A 13,878-nucleotide genomic window follows, 5' to 3' on the forward strand; every position below is an offset into this window, starting at 1 on the left:
TTTAAAGGCTCTCTGGTTGCTTCCTACATTCTCTCAAGCCATCAGATTGTTTTATTTGTAAATAGAGGCTTCTCATGCATTTGACCAGAATTCACGGTATAGGTCTCACCAAACCCAGATAGTCTTAAACGGGTTATAACATCTCATTAAATTAAAAATTAATTTCACCAAATATTTGATATGTTAATCTTATAAAATAGGGATATACTAAAAATTAATATCAGTTTTTTAAAAAGATATTACTTATAATAAAAAAACAATTTTATAGTAAAAAGATAAGCGGGTCATTGGTCTCACCAAACCCAACTAGCGTTTAAATCGGGTTATAGCATCTCATTTATTTGTGAAACATTTTCATCATCAAACCCCAAACCCTAAATATATTATTAACTTCATTACAATAAATAAAATTAAAATCCAAAAATTATAAATATTATAAAGAAATAACGTAAAACAATCCCCGTAATACCAGGGGGAATCTAGTTAATCATAAAGTTGACAAGTAATTAAATATATATTAAAGGTGTGTTTGGTATGAGGTAAAGGAATGAAAAATGGAATGGAATGAGTGGGGTAATGGAATGAACAAATAAATGAAATGGATCATTACCATTCTATTGTCTTGTTTGGTTACCATAGGAATGAAATTAATCATCACTTCATATTATTTTTTTTAAATAGTAAACTACACATGCATGCTATTTTCATCAATTAATAGAGGAAATAACATAACAATGATATAATAATATAAATATAATTATAATTATAACAATAATAGTTATATTATAATAGAAAAGTAACATCGATAACAAAATAATAATGATAATAATTATATTGTAATATAAAAAATAATATTGATAATAAAATAATAGTTATAATATTAATTATTATTTTTGTTATTGTTATTACTATTATTATTATTATCATTGTAGATGACTTTTTTTCAAGAAAAAAAAAGCACCTTATCTTAAGGAATGAAAAAATCTATAAATGGAAGGAATTACATTCCTTTGCAATGAACCATTTTCATTCCAACCTCCATTCATTTATACCAAACACTTCCTAATAGTTTAGAGCAAATGATATTAGTATTTATTTTCAAACCAATATCATCTAAGGGATTGCTTATTTCATCAACTTATAACTTATTAACTTTTTGAAAAGTAATAAGGTGTTTAGGATTGCTTTTAATGTGAGATGAAAAGTTTCATTAGTTATAGTGTTTTAACTTATTAACTTAATAAAAGGTTATAATGGGGTAAAATAAGGAATCACAAAAACCCCCTAATTAATGAAAACTAGGGAGGACACAATTAAAAAAAGTTAAAATATTCTTCAGCTGTAGCTTATCTTGTCCTATCACATAAAAGTCATGTATACCAACTTCCGAAGCTAATTCAAATTTTAAAAGTAAACTTATCGTTTATATATCTAGCATGATAATTAATAAGGAAACCAACCAGCTTCCAGCAAACAAGAAATCATGTTGATTGAAGAGGTCTTCCACATGAAAACCGGGACCTGCGACTCTACGCAACCAACTCTCGTCTTCAGGTACGTAAATTTTTCGCATGACTTTACTAGAAAACAAGGGCTTCACCGAGGGACACGTGATCATTATATGTGTTTGATGTTGTTGGTTATTTTAGTATTATTGGATAGTGTGAACAAGCACACTAAAAAAACATGTTTTGCATGTGATAAAAAATGACTTGTACATTTGTGTTCATCTTGAGATTTCAATTTCAGGGAAGTGGATTACAGAGATCGCTTCCTATATTGCATGACACAATTAACAGAATCACTAACGATTTCAATGGCCTCCCACTATGCTTTAAGATAGCAAACCTGGGTTGTTCTTCTGGGCCGAACACCTTTTTCGTCGTAACCAACATTATTGATAGAGTCCATGACATATGTTTAGAAAATAATTGTCAAGTGCCTCAATTTCAAGTGATCTTAAATGATCTATTTGAAAACGAATTTAATACCGTATTCAGATTGAAGTTTGGTAACCAGAACCGAAAACATAAACGATATTTAGATCATAAGCTCAATCTCGTAATTTTCATCGAAAATTACAATACAATGATATAACCCATGTGCTCGGGTATATATACTAGTTCAAACATGAAAACCTAATTAGACTAGAATACAAACTCATATCCTACTCAAACACTAATTAGTAAAAACATATTTAAACTCAAATAACTTGTACCCAAGTAATGTGCTCGACTTGGTACTCAAGATACCGATCCACCATAGGCTCGATGGACAGGCCCAAACCAAATTATGGCTAACAATCACCCCTCTAATTTCGGTTTGTCCTTCGAGAGATCATCCACTCCAAGTAGCTTTTGCATCTCCGCAAACTTTATACGAGCTAGAGCCTTCGTCAACGTGTCGGCTCGTTGTTCACTGCCGGGAATATGTTCCACTCTAACATCCTCGTTCTCGATACAATCTCGTATGAAGTGATACTTCGATTTTATATGTTTACTTCGACCATGCCACACCGGGTTCTTCATAAGTGCAATGGATGATGTATTATCAACATATAATACTACGACTTCTATCGGCCATCCCGTTACTTCACTAAGTAATTCTTGGAGCCAAACGGCTTAACCCGCAGCCGCGGTTGCTGCCATAAACTCCGCCTCACACGAAGATAAAGCTACCGTTGGCTGTTTATGAGTACACCAAGCAACCGGGGCATCATCAAAGTAGAAAACATACCCGGTAGTACTTTTGCCATCATCATCATCAACTCCGTGGCTACTATCGGAATACCCGTAAAGGTGACGACTTCCACCCCTCGAATATTTTAAACCATAAGACACGGTTCTTTTAACATACCGAAGAATATGCTTAATCGCATTCATATAAGATTCCTTTGGCTCTTGCATATACCGACTCGTTATTCCAACAGAAAAACTCAAATCCGGTCTTACATATAACAAATACCTCAAACACCCGATTATTCTTTGGTAGACGGTAGCATCAACGGGTTTCCCCTTCTCGTTTTTTGAAAGCTTTGTGCTCGGTTCAAGTGGACACTTGGTAGGATTACGAATCTCCATATTTGTTTCTTTCAAGATCTTCTTGGCATAGGCTTCTTGCTTGATCTCGATCCCGGTTTCGGATTGTCAGACTTCTATTCCGAGATAGAATGACAATAAACCCAAATTGCTCATCTCGAATTGTTCCTCCGTTTGTTTCTTGAACTTAAGAATTTCGTCCTTACTTGAACCTGTGACAAGTAAATCGTCAACATACACACATATTATAAATATATATCATTCTCTATATATTTTTGATACACCGCCATTTCACTTCGACATCGGTAAAAGCCAAGCGACTTCAACACTTTGTCGAGTTTCACATTCCAAGCTCGCGGGGCTTGCTTTAACCCGTAAAGGGCCTTCTTTAATAAATAAACTTTGTTTTCACTTCCTTTCTTTTCGAAACCTTCCGGTTGACTAACATACATGGTCTCGTCAAGTTCACCATGTAAGAACGCCGACTTCACATCCAAGTGATGTACTTCCCACCCCCCTCGGGCGGTTAAGGCGAGTATCAATCTAACCGTTTCAATTCGAGCAACGGGAGCAAAAACTTCATTGAAATCCACACCGAATTTCTGAACATAACCCTTCGCCACAAGCCGTGCTTTGTATTTTACTATTCTACCCATAGCATCATTTTTAATTTTATAAACCCACTTCAAACCGATCGCTTTAAACCCGTTTGGCTTGTCAACAAGTTCCCACGTTTTGTTTCGTTCAATAGTTGCAATCTCCTCGTTCATTGCATTATCCCCTTCTTTTACTCCGGATGCCTCGACATAACTCGTCGGCTCACCATCTTGAGTAAAAAATAATTCTTCGTATTCAAACACTTCATCCCTTTCTCCCCCCCGTATGGAACCTCAGCGCTTAACACATAATCATTGAACTTTCTTGGTAATATTGAGGTTCGGTTTGACCGTCTTGGGGTAGATGAACATGGGTCAGCATGAAAGTTAAATGAACCGGGCTGCTGATTCTGACCTGGTGGGCTGAATGGGCTGATTTCGCTGCTATTCGGGTTGATTTCGGTGCTGTTTTGGCTGAAATCAGTGCTGTTTGGGTGCTGTTTGGGCTATTTTCGGTGCTGTTTGGGCTGTTTTGGTTGTTTTGGCTGCTGTTTGGGCCGAGTTCGCTAAGGTATTTTGGTCAAACAAGTTTATAGCGTTACCAACTTGTTCCAAACTTACTACTAAATTTTCAGCCGGGTTTTCACCACTTTTAGACCAATTCCAACCTTGTTTCTCATTAAAAATAACGTCTCGAGAAACATGAATTTGGTGTCTAACTGGGTCATACATCCGGTATGCTTTTGTCCCGTGTTCGATACCGAGATAAGCCATAGGGGTACTTCGGTCGTCAAGCTTTTTAACTGAAGTAGTTGGAGGTGTTTTCACATAACCGACACACCCGAAAACCCGTAAATGATCAAGATTGGGTTTTACACCTTTATAGGCTTCATAGGGAGTCTTCTCCGGTAGTGATTTCGTCGGTACTCGGTTTAGGATATAAATAGCATGTCTCGCCGCTTCTCCCCAAAGCCGTTTTGGAACTTTTGTGACATGGAGCATGCTTCTAATTGTGTCAATAACGGTTCGATTTCTCCGTTCCACCACACCATTTTGTTGAGGTGTGTATGGGGCGGAATAATGTCGGGTGATTCCTTCACTTGTGCAAAATTTTGAGAACTCACAAGATGGAAATTCTCCTCCGTCGTCGGTTCGAAAAATTCCAATTTTGTATCCGCTTTCACCTTCAACAAAACTTTTATATTTTTTAAAATAATCACAAGCCTCGTCTTTTGATTTTAGAAAAAATCCCCACATGTACCTTGTGTGATCATCAGCAATAAGAAAAATAAATTTCTTACTTGACGGTGTACTCGGTGAAATTGGACCACATAAATCGCCATGAATCAAATCAAGTGGTTTCTTGTCTCGAAAACGTGTTTGATCGGGAAACGGTTTCCGGGTTTGCTTACCTACTAAACAACTATAACACGGATTAGTATAAGCAATAAACGAAGGAACACCACGTACCATATCCTTGGTTGTTAGAAGTTTCATTGACTCGAAATTCAAATGGCCTAAACGCGCGTGCCATAACCAACCCGGATCTTCAATGTTTGATAATAAACACACCGGTGTTCCAACCTAAAGCCACACCTTATACAACTGATTCCTTGATCTAACCGACTTCATTATTACCTTTCTCGATCTATCAAGCACTAAAAGTTGGTCATCTTCCATTATCACCTTGCACCCGTTTTCGGTTGCTTGCCCCAAGCTTAAAATATTGCTCGTTAAACTTGGGATAAAATAAACGTTAGTGATTAGCCTCTCAACACCATCATCACAAATAGTAGTTATCGAGCCTTTTCCCTTTATGTCTACACATGAACTATCACCGAAACGAACCTGTCCAGCAACCGTTTCATCTAAATCAGAAAAGTAAGTTTTCATACTCGTCATATGATTGCTCGCCCCATTATCGAGGTACCAAACGCCATCCTCCTTCGGTTCCGACTCGTACCGCTTCGGATGCACGTTTTCTTCGTCCAAGAAAACTTCTTTATTAATACTTATCTTTATTAAAACTTCATTCCTTGTTGCTGGTTCCTTTGCTTCGGTTAAGTTTAATTCGGGACGTCCTGCTTCGGCTCGTTTTCCTCTTCTTTCCGGGCATGCCGAAGCGTAGTGACCCATCTCGTCACAACGAAAGCATTGAACTCCCGAATAATCCTTTTTCTTACCCGAATCACCTTCTTTGTTCCGGTTGTATTTGCCTTTTGATTTGTCTCGGGATTGCTCTTGCCGTTTTCCTTTCCCTTTTTTCCCACACTTGGAGTTGCTCGGAGAGGAAGATTTATTAAACAAGAGTTTACCATGATCATCGTCCATATCATCGACACTTTTCACACGGTCCTCGTAGGCTTTTAATCTACCTACCGCTTCTTCATACTTTATGGTTTTCAAATCAATAACCTGTTTTATTGAGGCAACAACGTTTATAAAACGTTTAGGCATGCTTGTAAAAAACTTTCTTACTAGCCTTTGTTCATCGAGTGCAGAACCGAGCGAGGCGAACTTTGAGGCTAAACCGGATGGTCTCCCGGAAAAGTCATCAATAGTATCGGTGTCCTTCATCCTCATGGCTTCAAATTCAGTAATTAAGGTATGTAGGCGAGCCTCCTTAACCCTCTCTTCGCCAACATAACGGGTCTTGATCGCATTCCAAATTTCCAAGCGGTTTCGTGTTGGGCAACTTGGATGATTTGTTCTTCCGGAATTGATTCAAACAAATATGCGATCGCAGCACGGTTCTTCTTTTCATCTACTGCATCTCCCGGTCTCAGCTCAACAACATCCCACAAATCATGGCTTGGAACACGGCTTTGACTCGAAGTGCCCACTTGGTGTAGTTGTTCATCGTGAGCATCGGACAGAGTAAAGGAATTGAAGAATCTCCCGTACGGTTTGAAGATTCAGCCATGACTACTCTTCTTCTTTGTCGATTGTAGGTTTGCAAAAACCTAGGATCGATGTTGAAAACGATGAATAAACAGACTCCTTGGTGTCTTAAACAGCAAAAGGAAGAAACTCAGATGAATAATTGTGGTGAACAATTAAGTAATGAAAATATATCCCAAATTCCTTGGTGGTTGGTGGACTAGACAAGACGACAACTGATGAATTGTATTGGTGGACACAGTCTGGGAATTAATTGTATTTTAATAATGAAACCTCCCACCGTGATCTGAAGTCAATCTTCAAACGTGATTATATAACAAACTCGTGTTTAAACCGAGCTCTGATACCAATTGAAGTTTGGTAACCAGAACCGAAAACATAAACGATATTTAGATTATAAGCTCGATCTTGTAATTTTCATTAGCTCGAAAATTACAATACAATGATATAACCCATGTGCTCGGGTATATATACTAGTTCAAACATGAAAACCTAATTAGACTAGAATACAAACTCATATCCTACTCAAACACTAATTAGTAAAAACATATTTAAACTCAAATAACTTGTACCCAGTAATGTGCTCAACTTGGTACCCAAGATACCGATCCACCATAGGCTCGATGGACCGGCCCAAACCAAATTATGGCTAACACAGACCTCTGCCTGCATTCCATTCAAAGTTGAAGGAGGGCAAGGGAAATAAATGTGGATCTTGTTTTGTTTCTGCTATTCCTGGTTCTTTTTATGGTGGACTTTTTCCGAATGAGAGTATCCATCTTTTTCATTCGTCTTATGCTATTCATTGGCTTTCTCAGGTTAGATACCACCCACCAATTAGATTGATATACACACATATACACATACACATATATGGGAGCAGTGCTTTAAAAACTGGTTTTTTACTTGTACCGGACTTGGTTAAAAAATGATACAACCGGTTGAATCGGATGTATCGGGAGGTTCAACCGGGTTAAATAGCTTACCCTCTAATTCCATATAAATATAACTTCAACTCAAAAAGTAACCCAAAAATACATTTATAAACATCACATATAAACCAAACATCACAAATGAATAATGATCGAGTCAAATAGAAAGTTTATACTTTGTATACGAATTTAATCAATTACAAAAGATGTGAAGAAAGTATTCTTGGATTTTCAGGATACAAAATTGGTTGATTAACGAATTGTCGCTTATTGTGTTTATTAGTTTAGATTTTATCCATTAGGTTAAAAGTCATTTTTAAAAACTACCAGGGCATTTTAAAGAAAAAAACCGACGGTAAAATGTTCTATCAAACCATCCAAAAATACCGGGGTCTAAATACCGGCTGTCTTACCGAAATCCGGTATAACAGGTTCAACTGGCCGGTACGCACCGGTTTTTAAAACATTGTTGGGAGAGTTCTAGACAGAACATGGTTTTTCTTTTAAAAGAATAGGAAAATAAATATTGCATTTTTAGTGTTAAAACATTTTAAAATACAAAAATGGTTAATATTTATATTTATTTACTTTGACAAGTTTATTCATCTCTCGTAACATTAGAAAAATATTAACAAATTTTGTTTGTCATCTATGCATAATCTACGTACATACGTGTTGTTAAATGTTTACGTATAAAAAAAATAATAATAACATATGAACTAGTGTAATATTTATTTACGTACATATATAGCATACTCAAAATAAAAATAAATGAACTATTGATAAAAAGAAAATGAATGATTTTTGTTCTTACTGTTCTCGCAATAGTATACTATCCGTAATGAACATCGCCCTATATACACACACAATCATTAGTTTTGATAATGGCATTGTAACATATACCATTTTTGGTAATATATGCTGCATGTACTTATTTGTAGGTACCTCAAGGCCTTAAAAACAACAAGCTTAATATATGCATGGCAAAAACTAGTCCAACAAATGTGTTTGAAGCATATAGGAAACAATTTGATAAAGACTTCACAAAATTTTTAGCCATGCGCTCTCAGGAAACGGTAAGCGGTGGGCGTATGATTCTAACACTTGCAGGTCGGAGTATCACTGATCCAACCAGCAAAGATTGTTGCGCTATTTGGGAACTTCTAGCCAAATCACTTGACATGATCAAAGAGGTATATGGTCTACTTTTAATTTTCTACCCATGTTTAGTGTTCTATCTTCGGGTTTGTTTTTTGGGTTTCGGGTTTCAAAATTTTAATTTTAGACCAAAATCTTTCACGGCTTTTTCATATTCGGGTTTTTTTTTGGGTTTGGTTAATCGGGTTTTGGATATCTAAGAAAACAAAAAGAAAATAAAAAAGTAAAGAAAATATACAACGCGATTACGCGAATACTAAAGCAACATAAGCATAACCCGGTAAAGCAACATTTTCTTCTATTACGGCTGTTATTAGAATATATATATATAAACAATAAATAATCGATCAACTATAATAGGTGGAATAGAAACAAATGGAATATGTAGAGTGTTCCGTATATTATGTACATACCTAATATTAATATCATGTAGTTAAACAAATTGTTTATTCAGGTTTTCTCGGGTTGACACGAAACCTAGAAATCAGACCCAAGTAGGGGTGCAAACGAGCTGAGTTGCTCGTGAGCTACTCGAGATCAGCTCATTAAAAAGCTCGATCGAGCAAGCTGAATCGAGCCCGAGCCGAGCTTGAGCCTAAAAGTAAGATCGTTTAATAAACGAGCCCGAGTCTGAGCTTCACTTATCGAGCTCGAGCTGGCTCGCGAGCCTAAACGAGCATGTCATTTATAAATTTTTTTAAAATATATATTTAATAATTATTAATTAATATATATAATGCTATGAAAAAATAAATAAAAATAACTAAATAATATTTATTATTTTATACATAAAATTATAATAGAAAAAAAATATATAAAAAATAGTTATAATTATATAAAAAATAATTGATAAATAGTAAGCGAGCCAAGCTCGAGCTTAAAAATCTACACACGAGCAGAGCCCGAGCTTTGAAAACATAGCTTGAAACTAACCGAGCTCGATCCCTGTGTAAACTACACGAGCCGAGCTCGGCTCGCTTGCACCCCTAGACCCAAGAACCAACCCGAATTACTTCGGTTCAGATTCGGGTTGGCATTTTCTCGTGTTCAGGTTTTTCAGGTCGGGTTAGTTTAATGTAACAGTATATTCTACTACAAGGCTTGGTCCAAGAATCTAAAGTTAATTCGTTTAATGTACCACAACATACACCGTATGAGGGCGAGGTTAGGGATGCTATCAAAAAAGAGGGTTCGTTTTATCTTCATAGTTTGAACGATTTTGCGCTTGATTGGTGCAACACCCCACCCCACAGAGTGGTGACGTGTCACTAATCATAGTATTCAAAACATAAGACATCATTCCACTATTAAACGTTAAAAGTAGAGAGCCTTAGGGTTAATTATTTATTACATATTATATAACCGTCAAATCTAGCTGAACTAGAGTATGCTACAAAATTGACTATCATTTTATATTCAAATCCTAGAGCTCAATTCTTTTTCTCTCTTCACAGCCCACCCGAAGTAACCTGTGAACCTGCTATGAAAAATATTTTTACAGAATGAGCCGAATACCCATTATGGATAAAAGGCTCCAGTAAAATATTAACAATAATCAAGTAAGTACGTAAAAGATTAACAATAATTAAGTAAAAAAAAATTATTTATAACAACATTAAAATATAATATGTCATAATGTAAAATGATACGATACAAGTATGCAAGCCAATAAAGTAAATCGTATCACATGAATGATACCCGGTGTTTTAAAAACCGGTTCAAATCGGCCGGTTGAACCGATTAAACTGGATTTCACACAGCAGACCGGTATTTTAAGCCCGGTATTTTTGGCCGGTTTGCTAGAACATCGTACCAGTGGTTTTTTCTAAAATACCGGTTTTTACTAACAAAACGGTTTTCTGTCGAAGAAATTTTTGATATTTACGGCCCATATTTTATCAAAATTACTTTTAAGCTAACAATTAATATTTAAACGTGTAAACTTTATGACTGTTTTTTTAAAATTGAGTGCTTTTTTATTATTTTTTAATATGAATTAACTTTTGGATTATCTTTTGTTATGAAATCATTTACTTTTGGGTTATTTTTGGAGTTAAAGTTGTATTTATAGAAAACTATAAGGTAAAATTTTCAATCGGTTGAACCTCCCGGTATAACCCGATTCAACCGGTTGTACCACTTTTTAGCTTAATCCGGTACGAGTAAAAAACCGGTTTTTAAAACATTGATGATACCCACAAGCTGAAACGTATAACATTCCAGTGGGACTACATAGGTTGCAAACTATGTACCCAATGGTACAATGGTGGGTGTTGGCATACACCGACCACCCACAAATATCAAATACATATAACCTAGGATCGATCCATACGCTTCCTAATAGCTATTGGCCACACTTGCCCTTAAGAGACGCCGTGAACTAATCTCTCCGTCACGGAAGGAGCACACGACATCGATGCCACAATGTTGTGCCTGTGGGACACTCCACAGGAAGCGTAGAACTCAGGGTACCAGAGTATAAGAAAATAAAGGTAACGCGCTCAAAGTAAAAACAATGCCAACAAATATCTATACCGTGTAACAAGTAATAGAACATGCGATATTGAGTACAAACTTAAAAAATTATCGCATGCGTACAATATAAATCTATATTTGAGTTCAAACGACCATAACCGGATCTTGAAGCAAAATAAATTTGGATCCGATTAATATTCCAAAGACGTTTAGGAGTGCCAAAAGAACGCGAAACATCAATAGGATTTAAACAATCGAGCACGATAATAACAAGGGGAGGGGTAAGAATCCATACCTTTTCTGTTAAGTTGTGGTGAGTTTTGTAGTGGTGAAGCTCCTTTAAATTGTTTGTACACCTACATCGTATTTATATTATTAACTAGATTACATACTGTTTGTGTTGGTTTAACAATAATGTGTTTTACTCAGGTATGAGTTTTAATATATTTATTTTTTTATTGTAAGACTATTCTTAATGCCTTCCTACAACTGATTAGATTTTTAAATCGACCAAATATCCATGTTTTAAATTCATTACTTTGTACTGTATTTTATCATAATAGTTCAACACATATGTCTATCAAGATTTTAGTTAAAACTTATTAGTATACCTTCACATTATATACCCAACTTATTTCATGATCATATATATATATATATATATATATATATATATATATATATATATATATATATATATATATATATATATATATATATATATATTGTAAAAGCAAAATCTAGTTAATATTTCTTCTTTTCTGTAAAAGCATACAAATTTATGATATTATAATAAAATATATGTATATGTGTAATAATAAAACATATGCATACCATTTGTAAATGAGTGTATTTAACTAAATATGTCATGGCCGGCTAAAAGAGTAAAACAAAAGAAATACATAGGATAACAAATATATGACTTTTCTCTAACAGCCTTAAATATTGGCATTTATAAAACTTAGAAGTTATATGTACGCACTCGTTTTTCTTTCTTCCTCCTTAATTTATATTACATGTTTTGGTGGGATATTTTGATGATAGATGTTAACTACGAATTTCCCTTACATAATGGTATTTCCCTTACATATTTTATTATTATTATTATTAGCTTTTATATTGCGGTTAAACTGCGACCTTATTATTAATATTATTATAATTAGTAGTAGTTTTTTTTTTTTATATAACTGTTAAACTTTTTTTTTTTTTTTTTTTTTCATACACATGTTCTTAGAGCCGAGGGTCTCTCTGGAAGCCACCTCTTTATTCCTTTGGATAGAGGTACGGTGTGCCTACATCCCACCCTCCCCAGACCCTACCTATAGCTCTGCTGTCGGTGGGATTTTACTGGGTATGATTGATTGATTGATATGTTAACTACGAACAAACTTACTTAACACGTATAATTCAGTTTCATGGTCAGATCGTAGATTACCTCGGCTGCAAAGGTTAACGAATCTGAAAAGCGGGTGTCGCCGGAGAAGTCGTGGATCCCAGGAATGTGTGCTCTTTCGGTATTTGGGTGTCGCCAGAGATGGCACGCGGTAGAGACCGTACACAGTGCCGTTGGCCTTGGATTTCGCTGTGTCCGTTCACTCGTCGAGAAGAGAGTTGCTCCACAGGAAACCGGAAATTAAAAGTGTGGATAATAAGATTTGAGTTAGAGAGTGTTAGATAGATGATGGTTCAAAGGAACTAAGTGTTGATATATATAGCTGGCGAGATATGGTATGTGTTGCAGTGCATTTAATGCAAATGCTCCATATTCTTTACCTTTTATTATATTAATTTTTTTATTTTTTTATTTTTTTTTGTTTCAGTTTCCTTCTTTCTTTATTTATTATTGTTTTAATTTATTTATTTTTTTTAAATTAGTTTTTTATAACGACACTCTTTTTTTTTTCTTATATTATTACATGTATAGACTTTTTTTTTCTTCTTATATTATTATTATTGATTGTTATTATTAGTAATAATTTATATTAATATATATATATATATTTTGTTTCCGGATATTTCAATTGGCCCACGCCAGGGATAAACACTGCATATTTCATACGGGCTATTATCGAGCCAATGATGGCAGCTCATTTTGGGAATACCATAATGGATGTGTTATTTGAAAAGTACCAAGAGCATGTGGTTGATCATCTGGCTACCAACAAAGGAATGAATTATAATTTAGTCATTTCGTTGATTAAACGTTAAGTTTTTATTGGTGTATGCCTTTAAGAATCTGCTGTAAAATTGAATAAGGTGGGGTCAACCCGAACCAAAATAAGCCTGACTTGGTAATTTAGTATTTGAAAGGTTCCCAAGTGTTTTAAGTTATGTAGTAGTGGAGCAGTTAACCTTTAATCTTCTGTTTAGTTGTCACAACTACTCACAAGTCACGACCTCGTTGGTAACCGCATAAAAGATATTATTATGTAGCGACTCAAAATTCGCTAGAAAAATAAAACTCAAAATCATAGAGAGTTTACTTGAAATTGGCTCGGTATGAAAGGGAGCCAGAGTCGAGTCAAGCGTCGTAAACGAAATGAGTTCTAGTCAAGGTTGGCTTTCTTAAATTTACTCCAACTTTTAACATTTTATTCTTGGTCAATGCTTGTATATTGTATATCTCTAGTTAGTTATGATTGATCGTTTCCTTATTTCTCTCATTGTATTTGTATTCTAACTAGTATCAGAATATCAGATGTGCTTATATTCCCGTCACGTTACTCTAAATCATAAGACAAGCGTTAAAACAAATAAAATATTTAAAACGATATTTAT

General features: G+C 35.0%; 1 protein-coding gene across 1 annotated transcript; it reads left to right on the top strand.

Annotated features, from left to right (window-relative positions):
• Positions 1-1,707: 1,707 nt before the first annotated feature.
• LOC143598165 (benzoate carboxyl methyltransferase-like) lies at positions 1,708-13,440 on the top strand. Its single transcript, XM_077076454.1, has 4 exons — positions 1,708-2,006; positions 7,194-7,353; positions 8,409-8,660; positions 13,123-13,440. The coding sequence occupies exons 1-4, from the start codon at positions 1,708-1,710 to the stop codon at positions 13,306-13,308; spliced, it is 897 nt and encodes a 298-aa protein (XP_076932569.1). The 3' UTR covers positions 13,309-13,440.
• Positions 13,441-13,878: the final 438 nt, after the last annotated feature.

Source organism: Bidens hawaiensis, unplaced genomic scaffold (assembly GCF_021521415.1).
Source record: "Bidens hawaiensis isolate Kalapana, Puna unplaced genomic scaffold, B.hawaiensis_p1.1 tig00049734_1, whole genome shotgun sequence".
Lineage (NCBI taxonomy): Eukaryota > Viridiplantae > Streptophyta > Magnoliopsida > Asterales > Asteraceae > Bidens > Bidens hawaiensis.

What these genes read in the sequence shown, in the direction of transcription:
- LOC143598165 (XM_077076454.1), top strand. Translation starts at nt 1,708, where the DNA reads ATGACTTGTACATTTGTGTTCATCTTGAGATTTCAATTTCAGGGAAGT. An exon ending in AATACCGTATTCAGATTGAA is followed by an intron (nt 2,007 to 7,193) that starts GTTTGGTAACCA and finishes TGGCTAACACAG; the next exon opens with ACCTCTGCCTGCATTCCATT. An exon ending in CTATTCATTGGCTTTCTCAG is followed by an intron (nt 7,354 to 8,408) that starts GTTAGATACCAC and finishes ACTTATTTGTAG; the next exon opens with GTACCTCAAGGCCTTAAAAA.